Source organism: Juglans regia, chromosome 7 (genome assembly GCF_001411555.2).
Source record: "Juglans regia cultivar Chandler chromosome 7, Walnut 2.0, whole genome shotgun sequence".
Lineage (NCBI taxonomy): Eukaryota > Viridiplantae > Streptophyta > Magnoliopsida > Fagales > Juglandaceae > Juglans > Juglans regia.
The window spans coordinates 47,240,490-47,258,082 of record NC_049907.1 but is presented as its reverse complement, the minus strand read 5'-3'; the positions used below and the strand labels follow the sequence as shown (position 1 = coordinate 47,258,082).

Sequence of the window (17,593 nt, the reverse complement as noted above, 5' to 3'; positions counted from 1 at the left end):
TTGAAAAATAGAGATATGCAAGAGGTCCAAAAACTCAGTCAATATCCCCAAATAACTTCTTTCTATTGGACTAAAAAAATAGAAACAATTAAATGAAAATGAGAATATGTAAACCCAAAACAAGAGTCTTGATATCTGCTGACTAGGACCGATTAAAGAAAGGGAAAATAATAGATAAGCACGCGGATTCTCTCTGTCTCTCTCTCCACTCCACAAAATGCGACAACAAACGTCCGCACCACAAACCTGACCCATTGGATAAGAACCCTCGAGGATTTTGCCCACTGTAAATTTAACAATTCTACGTGAGATTGATAAGATTCCCTGTTTGAAAACTTCTTCTATCCATTATTATTATTATATTCTCTCATCAACATCTTTCACTCCTCAAGAAAACTTTTTAGTTTTAGTTCAAACCCGCCTCCCTCGAGGCCAGGCCTCTATATATATTTATTCCGAATAGGGTTGCCTTGTCCATTGGATCGTCTTCAAGCAAGAACCTTTTGAATTCCTTTTGTATTTCGAAGTCAACGTTTTCTTGCTTTATTTAAAGCCGGAGCTTTGAACGGGTGGTATTGAGTTTTTACATCAATGGCTGCAGCTGCTGCGACTGGATTTATTGGTGGTAATGGGTCGTCTTCTTCTTCTTGGTTTCAGCTCGGAAATGGGCAGAGGAGGAAGAAGAAGATGGTGAATAGGGTTATGTTTTCTTCTGCTTCTTCTTCATCTTCATCTTCTTCTGTGATGGACCCCTATAAGACTCTGAGGATCCAACCCAGTGCCTCTGAATCTGAGATCAAGAAGGCTTTCAGACAGCTTGCTTTGCAGGTTTTATTTTTAGGAAAACTTTGTTCATCCGATTCTTCCTTTTCTGGATATTATTGGTTTTCTTTGAACTTGAAGTTCTATAATTCTATGTTTTTAGATATGGTTTCTTAGCCATGTTGAGTTTTCTGATTATGGTTATTAATTTAAGGTCTTCTTCCAGATGTAATTCTGATTGATTTAACCTCATATTTCAGTATCATCCAGATGTATGCAGAGGAAGCAATTGTGGTGTGCAGTTCCACCAAATCAATGAAGCTTACGATGTACGTACTAATCCTATCCTCTGGATTCAACTGAATCTTTTATGTTTTCTTTTTCTGAGCCTGGAATTGTTGATTCGTAGCGAGCTGTGATTTTGATTAATTTTTGTGTGTAATAATTTATATGCAGACTGTGATGAGTAAATTGAGAGGGGAATCGATGGCGTTGTCTGAGTCGTACGATGACGATATGGACGAGTCGATGAGAGGAATGAACGATCCTGATTGGGAGTTGTGGGAGGAGTGGATGGGATGGGAAGGAGCAGGAATTCGTGACTACTCGTCTCACATTAATCCTTATATTTGAAAGTTGTAATTAATAATCATATAAGATTTGGACCGACGCCTTTCAACCAAAAATGGCTGTTTATTTGTGTATATAATTTCATTTCTCCCTCTCCCCTTGTAAATTGTTGAAGCAGAATAATTTAATGAAAAAGTGCAGACAGTTCTTACATATAATTTTCATAGTTTATTAACGTGATATATTTTAGGCCATTTTAATTCTAATTATTTAAAATATATTATATCACTCATTATATTTATATTTGCGTAATTATTTTTCTTTCTTCCCGTATATCCTTGGAACTCATAATGATAAGGTGGTTATTTAATTTATTAAAAAAGAAAAGAAAAATAAATTATGTATTTCGCCCACCAAAAAGGAAAGAGATCCAAATTAGTCAGGATCCGTTGGGTATCTCGGGTCAAAGTACCGGAGTCCAAAACACAAGGAAACGAAGTCCCGATTTATTTCCTGAAATTTATTATTTAAATAAGTGATTTTTTTTAAAAATATTATTTATAATTATAGAATGTACAAGCTTATATTTTTTTTAATAAAATGACTAATATTAAACTTATATAAAAAAAATTAAAATTTTAATAATAAATTTTATTTTTTTTTAAAAGGATTATCCGAAGCATCCATAATTTATAATTGTATTTGATATTATTATTTTTATATATATTTTAAATTTATCTATTTTTTAAAAATAATTATGCACATTTACAACGATTATAACTTATCAAACCACCGTATTAGTTTGTTTTATTCTCCAGATTCCAGCTCCGAATTCTATTGCTTCGAGCACGCCCAAATTTCATTAAATTATACTTCTTTCTTTTTATCATGGTCGCTCTTCCTCAGCGAGGGTTCTCTTTCTGGTAAATCTAAAGGCTCTTATTTTTTCCCGAATTTTTGTTTACATTTACATTTTCATATGATCTTTTCTTTTCTCTTCGTATTTTATCTTTACGTTTTCGCATGACCGATCTGTACGATCAGCGACAGTCGTTCAACCAAGATACCAGATCATCTGTCCGGGAATAACGCCCTAATTTCTTTGTTGCAGGTAGTTACCGTTATTTCCTGGTACACAGCTTGAGTATGATTCTTCTTTGTTTTTAATCTTTTTAATAATCGATTTAATTTACGTAAAAGCATATACATCTAATATACATGGTCGCGCGTGCCTGTACACGCTGCTCGAGTGTTTGAAGTTCTTCTTCAAATCATGAAGAAAGATACTCGTCCTTCCTCCTTTTGTATGCGGATAGATCGAGTGAAAGAATGAATAAATATGACGTATCATGTTGTTTTAGCTCTATTAGAATGCGCTACCTTCTAAGTTAGTTGAAGAAGTCGAATTCTGTGTTGTGCCTAGCCAAATGGAGTTTTAGTTTTTATGGGTCTCAATTTTTGGACGATTTCAGTTTACACGAGCCATGATATTCATAAGCATGCACAATCGTGTTGCTATGCTCATTTTTTTTGTCTTATGTATCACAGCCAATATTCAAGAGGATTAAGGCATCTTGTTTAGCCAGTCCAAGTTATAGGCATAGTCTTTTTGAAGGTTTGATTTTTGCGTACCATTCAACATCTTTCAACTTATTACTTATAAAAAACACATATTTCTTAGATAATCCACTACACGATTACATATACTGAAAACCAAAATACAAAGTGCTTACAGTGAATGAGTTGCATCATTACATATCACGGGTAAGGTTTCTTCAAGACAAGCAAGTGCCTTATTGATATGATTTTAAATCTCATCTTTGCAACTCGTAATTGTAACTGTACCATTAAAACAATTGGTGCATTTGATTTTTCAGTTGTTTAAGAAGTTGTGGTGGTTAAAAAATCATTGTTAATGGCGGATCTTAAAGAACACCTGCTCCCTCCGAAACCTCATTCAGCTATAAACCTTAGGGATGCAGCTTATCGATCTCCAGCCAGTGGGCGGCAACCTTTTCAGGGTATGGATGTTTTGGGGCTGAAGAAGAGGGGCCAAGGCCTGCGATCTTGGATTCGTGTTGATGCATCTGGGAATTCCCAAGTCATTGAGGTTGACAAATTCACTATGATGCGGCGTTGTGATCTTCCTGCCCGTGATCTGCGACTGCTTGATCCCTTATTTGTTTATCCCTCAACGATCCTGGGTAGGGAGAAGGCTATTGTTGTAAACTTGGAGCAAATTCGTTGTATTATCACTGCCGATGAGGTTCTTTTATTAAATTCCCTAGATAGTTCTGTATTGCATTATGTGGTGGAGCTACAACGTCGATTGACAACAAATGCTGCGAGTGAGGTCTGGCAGTCTGATGCTACTGACTTGAACCAAAGGAGGGGAACTAGAAATTTGGAAAATGTTGTGTTTGGGAGCCCATCACCAGACTATTTGCCGTTTGAGTTTAGGGCCCTTGAAGTTGCCTTGGAGGCTGCTTGTACATTTCTTGATTCTCAGGTGCGTACAGGAACAACTCTAAATGTACAATTCACTCATTGTTTGTCTTTGCTCTCTCCCTCGTTTGTCAGTGCATTTGTTAGAGTTATATGAGGGGTGTTTAAACTTTTGGCCAAGATGAGTGCTTTCTACCGTTAGTAAAAGACTTATTTTCTGAAAATATTGACCCAAGTCATATATCCTTTCTATACCTGTTCATGGGATTGGCAGGCTACATTGACTATTAAACAAACTGTAGAAGTGCAAGTCATCCCTTTCCTGGACTTCAATCTGCTGAGTTTGGTTCTTGTTCCTGTCTTCAGTTTTGCCCACATATGGGAGAGATGACACAAAAAATTATGGGTATGGACTGGGCCTTTAAGCATTCATGTGAAACAAAAAGAATTTGGTTCTCTGAATATGAGAGGGGCTGGAGACTATAAATACAGGACATAGAGATTTATTTTTAGCAGCCTGAAGGAGTTGAGAGCTAACATTTCTCATGGAAAATAAAAGTTAGAAGGAAAAGTAGTTCGCCAGAGGCAACATTATGTGCACTGGTGTCTTGGTTGGTAGGGGAAAAAAAGAAAAAGAAAAAGAAAAAGAAAAAGAAACATGGGTTTAAATCGTGCCATGAAAAAAATTGAAAAAGGACCAAAAGGATATATGGATAATAATTTCTCTATTTCATCCTTAACTTATAAGCAGCAGTTTGAAGATTTTTGTACACTAGATTCTAATGATTAATGGATTTGGTGAAGGTCCATTTGTGTTTGTGCATTTTGTAAGGTCCCTTTGAAGTTTTGATGGTGATACTTGTGTTCAAACAGTATTTACTTTGTGCAGAATTGTTCAGATCCTGTTTAGGTTTTGACTCTTCTCTTTCACAATGCCAAATCTATCTTCAAATCTGTAGGGGAAATCAGAGCTCTTATGGGTCTTTCTGTGATCTATCACCCCCCACCCCCCTCCCCTCCCCTCTCTCTGTGGGACTGCTTGTGCTCTTTGTTAATGTGAAGGTCACATTAGCTTGTTTCATCATGTATTTATTGGTTTGGAGCATGTGTATCAACTGTTAACATGAATATCTCATAACTCATTTGATATTTGAATTTTCCAAAGGCAGCAGAATTAGAAATTGAAGCATATCCATTACTAGATGAACTTACATCAAAGATCAGTACACTCAATTTGGAACGAGCGCGTAGATTGAAAAGCAGGCTTGTTGCGTTGACTCGAAGAGTGCAGAAGGTACTGTATAGTTGCTAGGGCTGTTGATGGGTTTGGTACATGTCTGGCAGGATCACACTAAAAATTTGAAACCTAAGAACCTAAAACACAGATTTATAGAAAGATGAAATCAAAATCAAATTCAAATAGAAGTACAGAAAAGCACATCTAATTCGAGTATGTATTTCTGTAATATATCTGTCATGTTTATTCATTCTTTGTTAAGAAGACGAATTTATCTTTAAAACAATTTATCGATGTGTGTGTGTATATATATATATATATATGTTTCTCTACTTTGTATTATAATAAGAATCAGATCTTAATCCAATCAAATATCCAAGTTTATCTTCAATCTGATAACGACCAAATCTTAAGAAGTACCATATTTGAACTTGAACAGTTTTATTTGATACTAATCAACTTTTGATCAGTTTAGTGACCATATCCTGACCACACCTATTGACAGCCCTATATCTTTCATGTTATTCATTTTTTTTTTTATCCAAATAAAATTTTGCAAACAGTATCTTTTTCCTTTTTTTTTTTGTTTCCCCTTTCCTACTGCTCTCATTTTTTAGTTGCATCTACTAGGTTAGAGATGAAATAGAGCAACTCATGGATGATGATGGAGATATGGCTGAAATGTATCTTACGGAGAAGAAAAAAAGGATGGAAACATCATTTTGTGGTGATCTGTCATTGATGGGATACAGATCAACAGATTGTACATCTGTTTCTGCTCCTGTTTCTCCTTTTTCTTCACCCTGTGAATCCCGGAAACTTGAGAAAAGCTTGAGCATTGTAAGGAGCAGACACGAGAGCATGAGGAGTTCTGAGAGTGCCACAGAAAGTATAGAAGAGCTTGAGATGTTGTTGGAAGCATATTTTGTTGTCATTGATAGCACCCTAAACAAGTTGACCTCGGTATTTACAGCATACATTATGTTACTATTTTTACTTCTTGTTCTTGGGCTATGCCTATTTATCTCATCAATAAAATTCTTGTTTACTAATAAAAAAAATAGTATTTTTAATTCCATTTTCTTGTGTAGGATTAAGCGACTAAAAATCATTTTCTTAAACTTGTTTCAGTTGAAGGAGTACATCGATGACACAGAAGATTTCATCAATATTCAGCTGGTACTTTTTTTTTCCTTTTAATTTCCCCTTTCTTGGTATAGAAGCGTGTACTAAAATCCAAGCACTCAATCCAAACAGAAAGAACATCACAGGATACCCTAGTGGCATTCATCTTTATGTCAAAAGGTTCCAATGCCACATTGAACGATCACCACTCATAAGCATACCAGGAGGCATCCTCTTAGAAAATTTCATAACAATCTTATTATCTGTTGAAAATGTTTTGGTTGACCTCCATCAAGGGTGATGATATCATTTCAACCCAATAATTCCATTACAGTAAATGATCTCTATCAATAGCTTTTAGTACCCCCTAAAAATAAAATACAAACATATATCTAGAAGCCAATAGAAAATTCAAGGTGATAATGAGATTAGGGAAAGCCAAAAACCATACTAGTCGCAACAAACAGACCACGCAGAATTATTTTGAAGATTTATGATGAGGCCATTGTCTGAGTCTTCAACCCCAATGACATCATTTATACTAAAACAAGCATTTAAAAACGGAAATTGATACGAGGTTTATGCATGCAGGATAACGTTCGGAATCAGCTGATCCAATTTGAGCTGCTACTCACAACTGCTACATTTGTTGTTGCGATCTTTGGGGTGGTGGCAGGGATCTTTGGCATGAATTTTTCAATATCCTTATTCGATGACACTAGTGCATTTAAGTGGGTACTTGTAATCACAGGAATTATTGGGCTTGTGATATTCAGCGCATTCGTGTGGTTCTTCAAGCACAGAAGGCTAATGCAACTGTAAATTTGACACGAGACAGCAACTAGGAAAGTACAGAGGAGGAAGTCATTAGTGTTTTACCTTTGTACTCTAGAAGTTATTATAGTAGATATTGGCTCGATTTTAGAGCAATTCTTTTGAGTCAATATAGGTTCAATTGTAAGAATTTTTGTTAGAATGTCCGTTAATTGTATATTAAGGCAAGGAACGTCCCTATCCATCAAATGTGTATTAGAAGGGCGGGGCTCCACCATGATTATAATTGGGATAGAGAAGTAGCAGTGGATAGTAGATTTGAGAAGATTGTTCTCCAAGCCGAGTCACCCGTGGATGGCAGCGGCCTCTGCTTTCTGAATATTGAAGAATTCAACCTATAATCCACGATATCTCAATGCTTCTCCAGACCCTTAAAAGCTGGTCTGCACTAGAAGATCCTGTATGCGCTCTCAGTTCCCCCACTTTTGTAGTGGAAAAGGTCTGCCTCTATATACTTTCTTAATAGACATGTTTTATGTTCTTTGGTAATGTGATGTGCAGCGTGCTTAGTAACACTCACATATGGAAATAAATGGGGCAGTATGATGTGTCGATTTTTAGAACTGCTGGGTAAAGTCAAAATTTCTTTATGACTCTTGATTTTAATACATCTAATTTTATTTTGGAATGTATTGTACAAACTCCGTCTGGTTACAACAGACTTGAAGGAAGTTAGTATTGATAATAATCCAGCGATGGTAAAGGGTGCTGCGAAGAGGTTCTCCTGGACTCGATGTTAACGAGTGTATTGGGAAGATGTTTTTCCTTCTTGATTTGGTGGATGTGACAAATAAATGAAACTCGGGCTATATGATAAGTTACGAACATCCCCAAAACTTATTTATTTGTTTTTTACACGAAAAATTCGATGTTTACAAGACAACTAATAAAATATTTACATGAAATAATTTGATTTGGAAGATAATTTTAAAATTTAAATCTTATAAATTACATTTTATATTACTTATTTAAGTGGACTTAAGAATAGAATAATTTTATTTACAAATCATTGATCTACTAATGTATTATTTTTTCTTGTTTTTTATTTTGTTTACCATATATATATATATATATATAATTAGGAGTAATTCTACGTACAACCGTGAAGTGCGTAACCGTCGCGTAATCGCTTTGAAAAAGAGTGGGGTTCACTATTAAAAAATTAATTTTTTTCATGTGGGTCCCATGTTTTATTCATTTTTTTCAAAGTGATTACGCGGCGATTACGCAATTCACGGTTGTAAGTATATTTTCTATAAAACTGGTCGGTGAAATATATTGGATACCATCAATAGGCGCTAGGAACCGGACTAATAGAATTGCATGTAGGTTATTCCTCACAAATCATCTTCTTTACGGATCTCTCTCTCTCTCTCTCTCTAGCCCGAAAGAAAAAGAAAATAATCTGTCTTAACAACAATTGAAGAAATATTTTTTTGGAAAAATATGGAAATGTTTCTGGGCATTAATTTATTTAAATTCGAAGCACAATATCCTACTACTTACTTTTTCTTTTCTCTTTTCAAATATAAAAATATTATCTAGTGAGGGGGGAGAAGAGAGAAGAAAGGTAAAGGGAAATGGGGCTCGGGAGAGAAGAGGGGAGAGCTCGGGAAGACACGGAAAACTGAAATAGAAGGAAAGACTCCATCAACTCACACCCACCATAATATGTATAAATATCCTACGTGTCTAAATTTTGTTGGAGGGTATAAAATGCAAGGACACCTAATCCGGTTTGAAGCTTTTCCCATAAAGTTAACGGTTAACTACCCCAAAATGTCTACCACTGCTTTTTGTAGACCCGATGGCACATCTTCCCTCCCTTGCAAGGAGACTGCCACGAACGGATCCGCATTTCTTCCTACCCCTCTCCATGCTCCACCCTATCACTCGCTCACCCTGTCCTTCTCCGGCTACGACTATATTACAGCCATTCCTTCGTTACCTCTTTCGCGCATTTCATCAAACACGTCATTTACCCTCTCCACAGACCCGCCGTTTCTCAACCTTCCAACCCTTTTCAGCTCAAAATTACCACTATCCATTTGACTTTGACAATTACAAATTCAAAGTCACCCACGGCACGCACGACCCGGGTCTTCCCCGATTCCTTGAGATGCTCAGAGGAGTCTCCCAGTGTCCCTCAGAAGCGAAGGCCATCGAGTCTCTTGACGAGTCAGGCATCGAAGCAAATCGAGAAATTGTTTGCTCTGCGATTTGGGAATCGAGGGAAGAGTGGAGACTGGCATTTTTGGCTTTCAAATGGGGTGAGAAATGGGGCTGCACTGATGAAAAAGCTTGCTATTTGATGATATGGGTTTTGGGCAATCATAGAAAGTTTAATATTGCTTGGTGTTTGATTCGGGACATGCACACGCACCGTTCTAAAATGGACACTCGTCGGGCAATGCTTATTATGATTGATAGGTGAGGTTGTGTTTTTCTTTCCCTCTACTCTGTTTAAGTATGGTATGTTACATGTATATTGTCATTGATTGATATAAGTATGTTACAAGTATGCATAAACATACATATATTGCTTTTCTACTAGTTACACAGTATTTGTAGTTGTAAAACTGATATTTGAGATACTAACTGCAGTTTTTCTTCCATCTAAAGCTTAAAAAGGGATTCTATTTGGTTGTCCAAGTTCTTGCTTTGTAGCATCCACGCAAGTTGGTTAGAACTTCTAAAGTTCTAAGATTTTCACACTAATTTCTCTTTTCATTCCTGAATAACGACTTTTTTCTTGTATAATTCAAAGAGTTTTAGATCCATATATATTATGCTAAGTTTCGTGATATAGTAGAAGAATTCAGGATCATCTCTGATTGTATTTCTTTTGCTGAGTTTCCCGTTCATTTGGACGTAGGTCAAACCGCATAAATATTTGTTTTGTTTCTCTTAGTTATTTTGTTGTAGTTTCTTATTTGTATTGGGTTGCTTGTAAAAAAATATTAAACACATAATAATTAAGAATAGAAAAAAAATATCACTTGGTTTAAAAAAAAAAAGAAAAAAGAAACCAAAGCAATTAGTTTAAAACTTTCCTTGCAAAGTTTTATGATCTCCTTCTTTCTTGATTTTCTCAATTTGTTAACATGTCATACTTCATGAAGATGGATTTGCTGAAGCTTTTCTTATGAAGTTTTTATTTTAATGTTTGAGTGACAATTCTCAATAATTAAATGTGATGCAGGAGAGTACTGGTGTTTCTCATGTATACTACCTGTGTACCTGGACTTTTTCTATTTCTATGAATATAACTTCTTGATTACCGATAAAAATAAAAATATTATGCTTTATCTTAATTATACACAAATGTTAATTCAAGCTATTGTTCTTTCTACGTTTCCATTTGGTAATAATCAGATATGCATCTGCAAATGATCCATGCAAGGCCATTCGGACATTCCACGTAATGGAGACGTTCAGATTGACCCCTGATCAGGAAGCATTCCACACTGTTCTGAAGGCACTCTGTAAATATGGAAACATTGAGGAGGCTGAAGAATTTATGTTTGTAAACAAGAAGTTATTCCCACTGGAGACTGAGGGCTTTAACATTATTCTCAATGCATGGTGTAACGTGTCTCTAGATGTATTTGAAGCAAAGAGAGTTTGGAGAGAAATGTCTAAATGCTGTATTACACCAGATGCAACTTCATATACCCTCATGATTTCCTGTTTCTCAAAGGTTGGGAATCTCTTTGATTCACTTAGACTCTATGATGAAATGAAGAAACGAAGTTGGATCATAAGCCTTGAGGTTTACAATTCATTAATATACGTACTAACTCATGAGAATTGCTTTGAGGAAGCTCTCAAAATCCTGGACAAAATGAAAGGTTTAGGTTTGCAACCGGATTCTACCACTTACAACTCAATGATACACCCTCTGTGTGAAGCAAAAAGGTTTGAGGAGGCAAGAAATATACTGACCACTATGATGCAGGAGAATCTCAGTCCAACCATGGAGACTTACCATGCATTTCTTAGGAGTGCAGGTTTTGAGGGAACATTGGAAGTTCTTAACCGAATGAAGAAAGCTGGTTTAGGTCCTACTGGGGATACCTTTCTAATAATTATTGGCAAGTTCTTCAAATTGGGGCAACCTGACCATGCATTGAAGGTATTTATGGAAATGAAACAGTATGAAATAGTGCCCAATTCCTTGCATTACTCGGTGCTGGTACAAGGGCTGGCAACGTGTGGGTGGTTGATCAAGGCCAGGGAGTTCTATGCCGAGATGAGATCAAATGGATTTTTAGAAGACCCAAAGCTTAAGAAGCTCTTGAAGGAACCAGTCCGATGCAGTGTACATGAAGGGAAGCGACAGGTCCAACGGGTTAATAGAGATGAGAGGGCGAATCATAGGAAAGGCAGAAGTATGAGATGGACAAATCATACCCACCAATCGAGAAAGAAGAAGAAATCAATCGAAAAGTCCAATTTGGAACTTTGACTGGACATAAAAAGAATGACGAGTTATCTGTGCCATTTAGTATGATAAATGAGGTGCTTTTGCTGGTTGTAAATATTGAAAGAATGACTGAAGAACCTTCTGCTTCAAGAGGTTTGCTTGGGGAGGAGTCTTATGAGGCCATCTGGTTCTCACTTCTCAATAACCTACCAATTGATTTGGCATGCCCAGAGAAAAGCAGCTTTGTCATTTTTCTCTTTACAAGAAAATTTTCTTCCCCAGTGTTCAAACATCTGAGAGTCAACGCTTTCAAATTGTTGCCATATACTTCTGGTATGTTTTTTTTTTTCCCTTTAATTTATTCTTTTTATCATTGTGGTTCATGAGGCTCTGATGACTGGGGAGCTAAAACATCTGGCAGTTGGTTCAGTAACATGATTTTCCAATTCATAGGGTTTACAATACTGAGATTTTTTTTTTTCTGAAGAAACATGATTTTCCAATTCATAAGCCTCTTGTTTTCTCTGATTGGACTGGAGATCTGTTTTCGGGAGCTGATGATTAGGTTCATTGCCACCATTTTCTTTTCTTTTTCTTCAATTAAGTGCTTTGCCCAACATAGGTTTGGACTGTTTTGAGTCTTTACATTTCTTTTAACGTCTTCTGGATTGTTTAGACCTCCCCCCTCTTCCTCTTCCCTAACCAAAATAATGGAAAGAAAACACGAGTTGAATGTGGAGCAAACATGAGTTTCTGTTAAATCCCAATTTATTGGAGTTTTCTTATAATAGTGCCACTTCCTCATGCTCTAGGAGATGAAAAAGGATACCCCAGTACCTTGAAAGTTTGGTTTGTCCATTTTAACTGATTTAAGTTATATTGACTCCCATATCCAACAATTGGATTGCTTTGTTTTGAGAGGGTCTAATTCCCATCACCATTTGCATCCCAGATTTAAGAGTATGTGTACTTTTGGCCACTATGAAGTTTCATTGCTCTTGTGAAAACGAAAATCAGGGATCATAGGGTCCTCTGTTTTTTTTATTTTTTTTCCCTTCTATTTTTTCCCAATTAATATCGGCAATAGAGTTGGGTGCCCAATAGTAATAAATATGATACATCTTATAATTAATATTGGTAATAGAGTTGAGTGTCCCATAGTGATAAATATGACACATCTTACATAATGGTATGAAAGATGATGATATGGTGTATAACTTTACTACGTTGTTAATGATTTTGACTCGTGGGATGCCTGACAATCTCAATGGCCAATGGCCTGACGTCAAGGTCAAACTACCAGGGTACCAGAGGTGCAAGGAAAAGCTCATGAGTCGGAAAAAAAAGCAATACCGTAAGGTCCACATAGGAGTAAAGTAATAATCTTTTCCGAAAAATATCAACGGTTAATGTCTGTTGGGGGTAAGGCAGTCCTTCCATACACTATGGTGCGGATTGGATGGTGGGATTGAATGAGATGTGATAGTTTTAGATAAAAATTAAATAAAATATTGTTAAAATATTATTTTTTAATATTATTATTATTTTAAAATTTAAAAAAATTAAATTGTTTATTATATTTTATATAAAAATTTAAAAAATTATAATAATGTGATGAGATGAAATGATATGAAACATATCAAAAGAGGCCTAATCGTAAATAATCTGTTAAAGCTAGTTTTTTGTTTTTGAAGGCAAGATTATCTTTTAAGCTAGTTGGCTGCATGTTTCTATATTTTTCTGGTAGCTACTTATTTTTTATTCAAATAATTTTTACAACTCTCAAATTCTTTTTTGTAGAAAATATTTTTTTATTAAAAATGAGAGTTTCTTAATAAATAAAAAATCATTTTCGTTGTTTCTTATTAAAAGGTTCCACTTAGGATTTTAAACAAATTGAGATTAAAAAATTGCTTCTTCATGGATGAGAGGGTGTGCCATCGACAGTCTTACACATTATTAACTTCCACTTTATTGCTTTAATTCAAGAAAAATCATTTTCGTTGTTTTATTTTTTATTTTGTGTGTGGACTCCTTTAAATAAAAATAATTCATCAAGTAAAAATGTAAAATGGGTAGCAAGCAACTACTGATGGAAACGCATGTGACCCTATCTGCAGAAGACCAGGTATTTTCAAATTTTCTTGGACCAAGTCAAAGACAATTATCCACAGCGCGCTCTCTCTCTCTCCCCGTCCAAGAGCACTAGTAATAATTTATTTATATTATATCTTTAAATTTATTTACATTAAATTATATATATCTAAATTTTTACATAATTATAAAATATTATTTATTTTTTTAATATTTTTTTTCTCTCCTATTCATTAAAATTAATTTTATAAAATTTATATTAAGATAATCTTAATATATAAAATTTGTATTAAGTTGATAATATAAAATATTTTTTAATACATATTAATATTTATTGATAAAATTGATTTTTTTGATATATAAAATTAATAATATTTAAATATATGAAATTTATATTTTTGAACACGTGATGCTAATTATAAAATATATAAAAAATATTAATTTAAAAAAATAATATTTTATTATTATTTTATTAAAAAATATAAAAAAAGTTTTTTTAATATATAAAATTAATTTTTAAAAAATATAATTTTAAAAATACATATAAAAAAATGCTCTTAGTGTCTCTCTCTCCCCGTTAAAAGCGGCTGTCAAATCTCAATTCTCAACCGATACGGAAAAAGTGAAAAAGATGATGATGTCCAGCTCAACCCACCTAATCTTCTCCCTCTTGCTCATCTCCGCCGCTGCTACACTTTGTCCCGTCCATGCCACCGATCACATTGTCGGTGCCAACCGCGGCTGGAACCCCGGCTTCAACTACACCCTTTGGGCCAACAACCATACCTTCTATGTTGGCGACCTTATCTGTAACTCCTCTCTCTCTCTCTCTCTCCTTATATATGTTAGATCTGTTCCAAATATGCAGGTTCTATATACACATTTTGTATTTGTGGGTAAACCCGCTCTCTGTTTTACTACTAAAGCAAAATTAAATTCATATTCTTTCAAGAAAGGAAAAATGAGAAATTTATTCAATACACGCAAGATTCACTTTCTTTTGTCAGCTCTTTACATTTTTTTTCCCGTGTATTATGTGGCTAGGTTTGTATGTTTCTCTTTTCTATACGTGAAGGTTTGTGTGTTTTTATACAGCATTTAGGTACCAAAAGAACCAGTACAATGTGTTTGAGGTAAACCAGACTGGCTATGACAACTGCACCACTGAAGGTGCAGTTGGAAACTGGAGCAGTGGCAAAGATTTCATACCCCTCAATGCTGCCAAGAGGTATTACTTTATTTGTGGCAATGGTCAGTGCTATAGTGGAATGAAGGTATCTGTTCTTGTCCATCCTCTGCCGCCGCCCCCATCGTCCTCCATCGCTCATTTGAATCCCTTATCGGATTCTGCTGCCCCGGTGGTTCTGCAACAGAGAGGATTCGGGGTTCTCATTGTGTCTTTTGCTATCAGTTGGCTTGGATCTGGGTGGATGTGGTGCTAGCCGGATGTTTTGGCTTTGTTTTGATTCTTTTGAAGATGGTCTAGCTGAGGGCAGTGTATTATTTGTGTTTAATTTTCTGAAGTGTTTGGTGTTTGTTTTGGATGTTAGTGTTTGGTTTAAGTTATAATATTGGGAACGTCTTCAAATGTACTAAATTTCTAGTAGCTTGGTTGCGGTAAACTGATATCTTAAATTATACTATGTTTTTATTTCACATTAATTATTATGGTTGTAAGGGGATTTTCCCCTCAGGCCCAAGCAGCCTAACCAAGTCCGGCCCGGGACGAAAAGTCACAAACCTAACCCAGTAGGAGAATCTTCTGTATGTGACTTGTAGGAAAGATGGTACAGCAGGAGATGAGACTCATTGGTCTGAGGTTCATCGGGTAATGTCCAGTCATCGACTACTCACTCACACGACAGGGGTGACATATAGAGAGCCGTTGATCTACTGACTGAGAACACACGAGTAGACTTTCTTACTTATTTACTATACTACAAGAACATTTACTGACTTTGGCATCAGAGACTCCTCAGCCCCAAAGTCGCCCTCTCAAAGCCATAGTATATTATTCTCTATGCAGGACTCGTTTTCGAAGACCTAAGTTGTTGGAGCTTGGTCCAAGAGTGTGCGAAACATGACGTTAACAATGTCGCCGTTTGTAGGATATTAATAGATCTTGCGCGTCCTTCTCATGTCTGTGACAATCCATTCCGAACAATTCAGGAGAAACGTAGGAGATTCCATGGAAGCAAGGCTAAAAGCCATGAAGGAGTGGATGACAAGACTGACTGGCGAGGTGGAAACACTCCGTAAGGAGAATGCGGAACTCAAAAAACCCCAACGCGAGTAAGAGGGCAAGGAAGGCAAGGACACTGAGCAAATGGGGTCCTGAAATATGCAAGTGGGACCCAAGAAAGAAGAGGAGCAGAAACATATGCAGGACGAGCTCTGCAGCCTCAAAGGGAAGTATCAGGAAATGATGGTGAACCAGTTGCTCACAAGCACAGGTCTACCATATACTGAAGAGGTGATGGCGTTTCTTTTGCCTCAGAAGTCCAGTCCCCGCTATGGAGATATATGACGAGGGGGACCCCTTCGAGCACTTAGTAATTTTCAGGACTAACATGACGTTGCATGGTTTTCCTGGAGAAATCGCTTGTAGGGTGTTCTCGCTAACTCTTAAGGGGTTAGTACGTGCATAGTTTGGGTCACTAACACCTAAATCAGTGGACAATTTTGGCAAGCTAGCCAGGTTGTTCTTGACCCAATTCATGTCCAGTCGAAAGAGGCAGCTTCCGGCTGCTTACCTCCTCACTATCAAACAAACGGAGGACAAGAGCTTGAAGTCTTCCTTGTTCCTATTCAACAAAGAGCACATGACCACTGACGAGAAGATCATTGCGGGTATTCATGGCCGAACTAGTCAAACGGACTCCCTCGACATTGCGGGTATTCATGGATTAGACCGACAACTTCATTAACACGGAAGACACTTCCCGAGCCTTGATAGAGCCATGAAAGAAGGAAGTAGAGCACAGAGAAAGGAAGGGGAAGGCCCCAACTAAGGCCAAGCCCCATGAGAAAGGGTAAATGGACTCCCAGGAGAAGCAGCGAGATGAAGTCCCGGCAAAGGGACCCGGGCCACAGTACGATCGACCCACATTCACCATTCAAAAGGAGGACGATTAGGAAGTAATACGCCGATACTGCACGTACCATCGATCCACCTCACATAACACTGATGACTGTTGTGCCCTTGGAGGAAGGAATGAATATGCAGAACAATAGGGACATCGCCACTACCCGGCCAGGAGACAAGGGCAAGAGCTGATGGGAAGATCGAAGGAAAAGAGTCAGGACCGAGGTGACGGGCACCGACGGGAGAACAACTCTCAAAGGTTGGCGATAGGGGGGCCACTGTCAGATTGCACCTAGTCGCCACCAAGGAAGCAACCCCCTCTTAAGGAGATTCGAACCATAGCGGGAGAGTTTGCGAGCGAGGGCATCACTTCGTTAGGATGAAAAGCCCATGTTAGGCGAGCCCGATACTACGAGGTATTCTCGGCTGAGTATCATCCCGCCAAGTAATGAAGGGGCGACCCCACTCCCGTAATCTCGTTCGCGGAGGCCGATGAAGAAAGGGTCTTGTACCCCCACTACGACGCCCTGGTGGTCACCAGTCACTATGCTCATCGACACCATCACCTCCCGAAAAATCCTCATCGACAACAGGAGCTCCGCAGGCATACTGTTCTGGGAAGCCTTCGTCAAGATGGGTATTGAAACCTCCTGACTGCTACCAGCCCCATGACCTTAAAAGGTTTCTTCGGAGGCATTGTTCAGCCAGTGGGAACCATCACATTATCCGTCTTGGTGGGAAGTAACTTCTGCACAGCTCCTGTTATGGTTGACTTCCTGGTGATGAAAACCTTTTCGGCATACAACGCCATCATTGGAAGGCCCACCCTCAACTTCTTAAGGGTTGTCATGTAGACCTACTACCTCAAAATGAAATTTTCAACACCTTAGGGAGTGGGGGAAGTCTGAGGGGAGCAAGTGTAGGCGAGGGAGTGCTACGTGCAGAAGCTGAAGCAGAAAGACGAAGAACCCGCCTTGGATAACACCAAGAGGACAAAATAGGCCAGGCACCGCCA

At 37.3% G+C, this 17,593-nt stretch overlaps 4 protein-coding genes across 10 annotated transcripts; all 4 read left to right on the top strand.

The window, feature by feature from the left end:
- The first annotated feature begins 316 nt into the window (after positions 1 to 316).
- Positions 317 to 1,550, top strand: LOC109008257 (chaperone protein dnaJ 8, chloroplastic). Its single transcript, XM_018988279.2, has 3 exons — positions 317 to 828; positions 1,023 to 1,091; positions 1,219 to 1,550. Exons 1-3 carry the CDS (start codon positions 592 to 594, stop codon positions 1,393 to 1,395), a joined length of 483 nt encoding a protein of 160 aa, XP_018843824.1. The 5' UTR covers positions 317 to 591; the 3' UTR covers positions 1,396 to 1,550.
- A 603-nt stretch (positions 1,551 to 2,153) lies between these two features.
- On the top strand, positions 2,154 to 7,488 carry LOC109008255 (magnesium transporter MRS2-10-like). Of its 6 annotated transcripts, none has more exons than XM_035692223.1 (7): positions 2,154 to 2,255; positions 2,444 to 2,463; positions 3,210 to 3,841; positions 4,943 to 5,071; positions 5,645 to 5,977; positions 6,146 to 6,193; positions 6,731 to 7,488. In XM_035692223.1, exons 3-7 carry the CDS (start codon positions 3,248 to 3,250, stop codon positions 6,959 to 6,961), a joined length of 1,335 nt encoding a protein of 444 aa, XP_035548116.1. In that variant the 5' UTR covers positions 2,154 to 2,255; positions 2,444 to 2,463; positions 3,210 to 3,247; the 3' UTR covers positions 6,962 to 7,488. The 6 variants fall into 6 exon arrangements, with proteins under 6 accessions (XP_035548116.1, XP_018843821.1, XP_018843820.1 ...); XM_018988276.2 differs by having other exon boundaries at positions 2,444 to 2,476; XM_018988275.2 differs by lacking the exon at positions 2,444 to 2,463 and adding an exon at positions 2,377 to 2,443.
- Positions 7,489 to 8,741: 1,253 nt separating this feature from the next.
- On the top strand, positions 8,742 to 13,584 carry LOC109008254 (pentatricopeptide repeat-containing protein At1g80880, mitochondrial). 2 transcript variants are annotated; one of them, XR_004801991.1, is made up of 3 exons: positions 8,742 to 9,403; positions 10,349 to 11,732; positions 13,520 to 13,584. XR_004801991.1 is itself a non-coding variant. In XM_018988273.2 (2 exons), the coding sequence occupies exons 1-2, from the start codon at positions 8,781 to 8,783 to the stop codon at positions 11,439 to 11,441; spliced, it is 1,716 nt and encodes a 571-aa protein (XP_018843818.1). In that variant the 5' UTR covers positions 8,742 to 8,780; the 3' UTR covers positions 11,442 to 11,974. The 2 variants fall into 2 exon arrangements, 1 of the variants encoding a protein (XP_018843818.1); XM_018988273.2 differs by lacking the exon at positions 13,520 to 13,584 and having other exon boundaries at positions 10,349 to 11,974.
- Positions 13,585 to 14,068: 484 nt separating this feature from the next.
- LOC109008258 (lamin-like protein) lies at positions 14,069 to 15,148 on the top strand. The gene is made up of 2 exons (XM_018988282.2): positions 14,069 to 14,302; positions 14,589 to 15,148. Exons 1-2 carry the CDS (start codon positions 14,125 to 14,127, stop codon positions 14,933 to 14,935), a joined length of 525 nt encoding a protein of 174 aa, XP_018843827.1. The 5' UTR covers positions 14,069 to 14,124; the 3' UTR covers positions 14,936 to 15,148.
- Positions 15,149 to 17,593: the final 2,445 nt, after the last annotated feature.

Coding starts and splice junctions, on each gene's coding strand:
- LOC109008254 (XM_018988273.2), top strand. CDS start 8,781: ATGGCACATCTTCCCTCCCTTGCAAGGAGACTGCCACGAACGGATCCG. Junction 9,404..10,348: donor ATGCTTATTATGATTGATAG/GTGAGGTTGTGT, acceptor GGTAATAATCAG/ATATGCATCTGCAAATGATC.
- LOC109008255 (XM_035692223.1), top strand. CDS start 3,248: ATGGCGGATCTTAAAGAACACCTGCTCCCTCCGAAACCTCATTCAGCT. Junction 5,072..5,644: donor TGACTCGAAGAGTGCAGAAG/GTACTGTATAGT, acceptor TGCATCTACTAG/GTTAGAGATGAAATAGAGCA. Junction 6,194..6,730: donor ATTTCATCAATATTCAGCTG/GTACTTTTTTTT, acceptor TTATGCATGCAG/GATAACGTTCGGAATCAGCT.
- LOC109008257 (XM_018988279.2), top strand. CDS start 592: ATGGCTGCAGCTGCTGCGACTGGATTTATTGGTGGTAATGGGTCGTCT. Junction 829..1,022: donor TCAGACAGCTTGCTTTGCAG/GTTTTATTTTTA, acceptor CTCATATTTCAG/TATCATCCAGATGTATGCAG. Junction 1,092..1,218: donor AAATCAATGAAGCTTACGAT/GTACGTACTAAT, acceptor ATTTATATGCAG/ACTGTGATGAGTAAATTGAG.
- LOC109008258 (XM_018988282.2), top strand. CDS start 14,125: ATGATGATGTCCAGCTCAACCCACCTAATCTTCTCCCTCTTGCTCATC. Junction 14,303..14,588: donor CTATGTTGGCGACCTTATCT/GTAACTCCTCTC, acceptor GTTTTTATACAG/CATTTAGGTACCAAAAGAAC.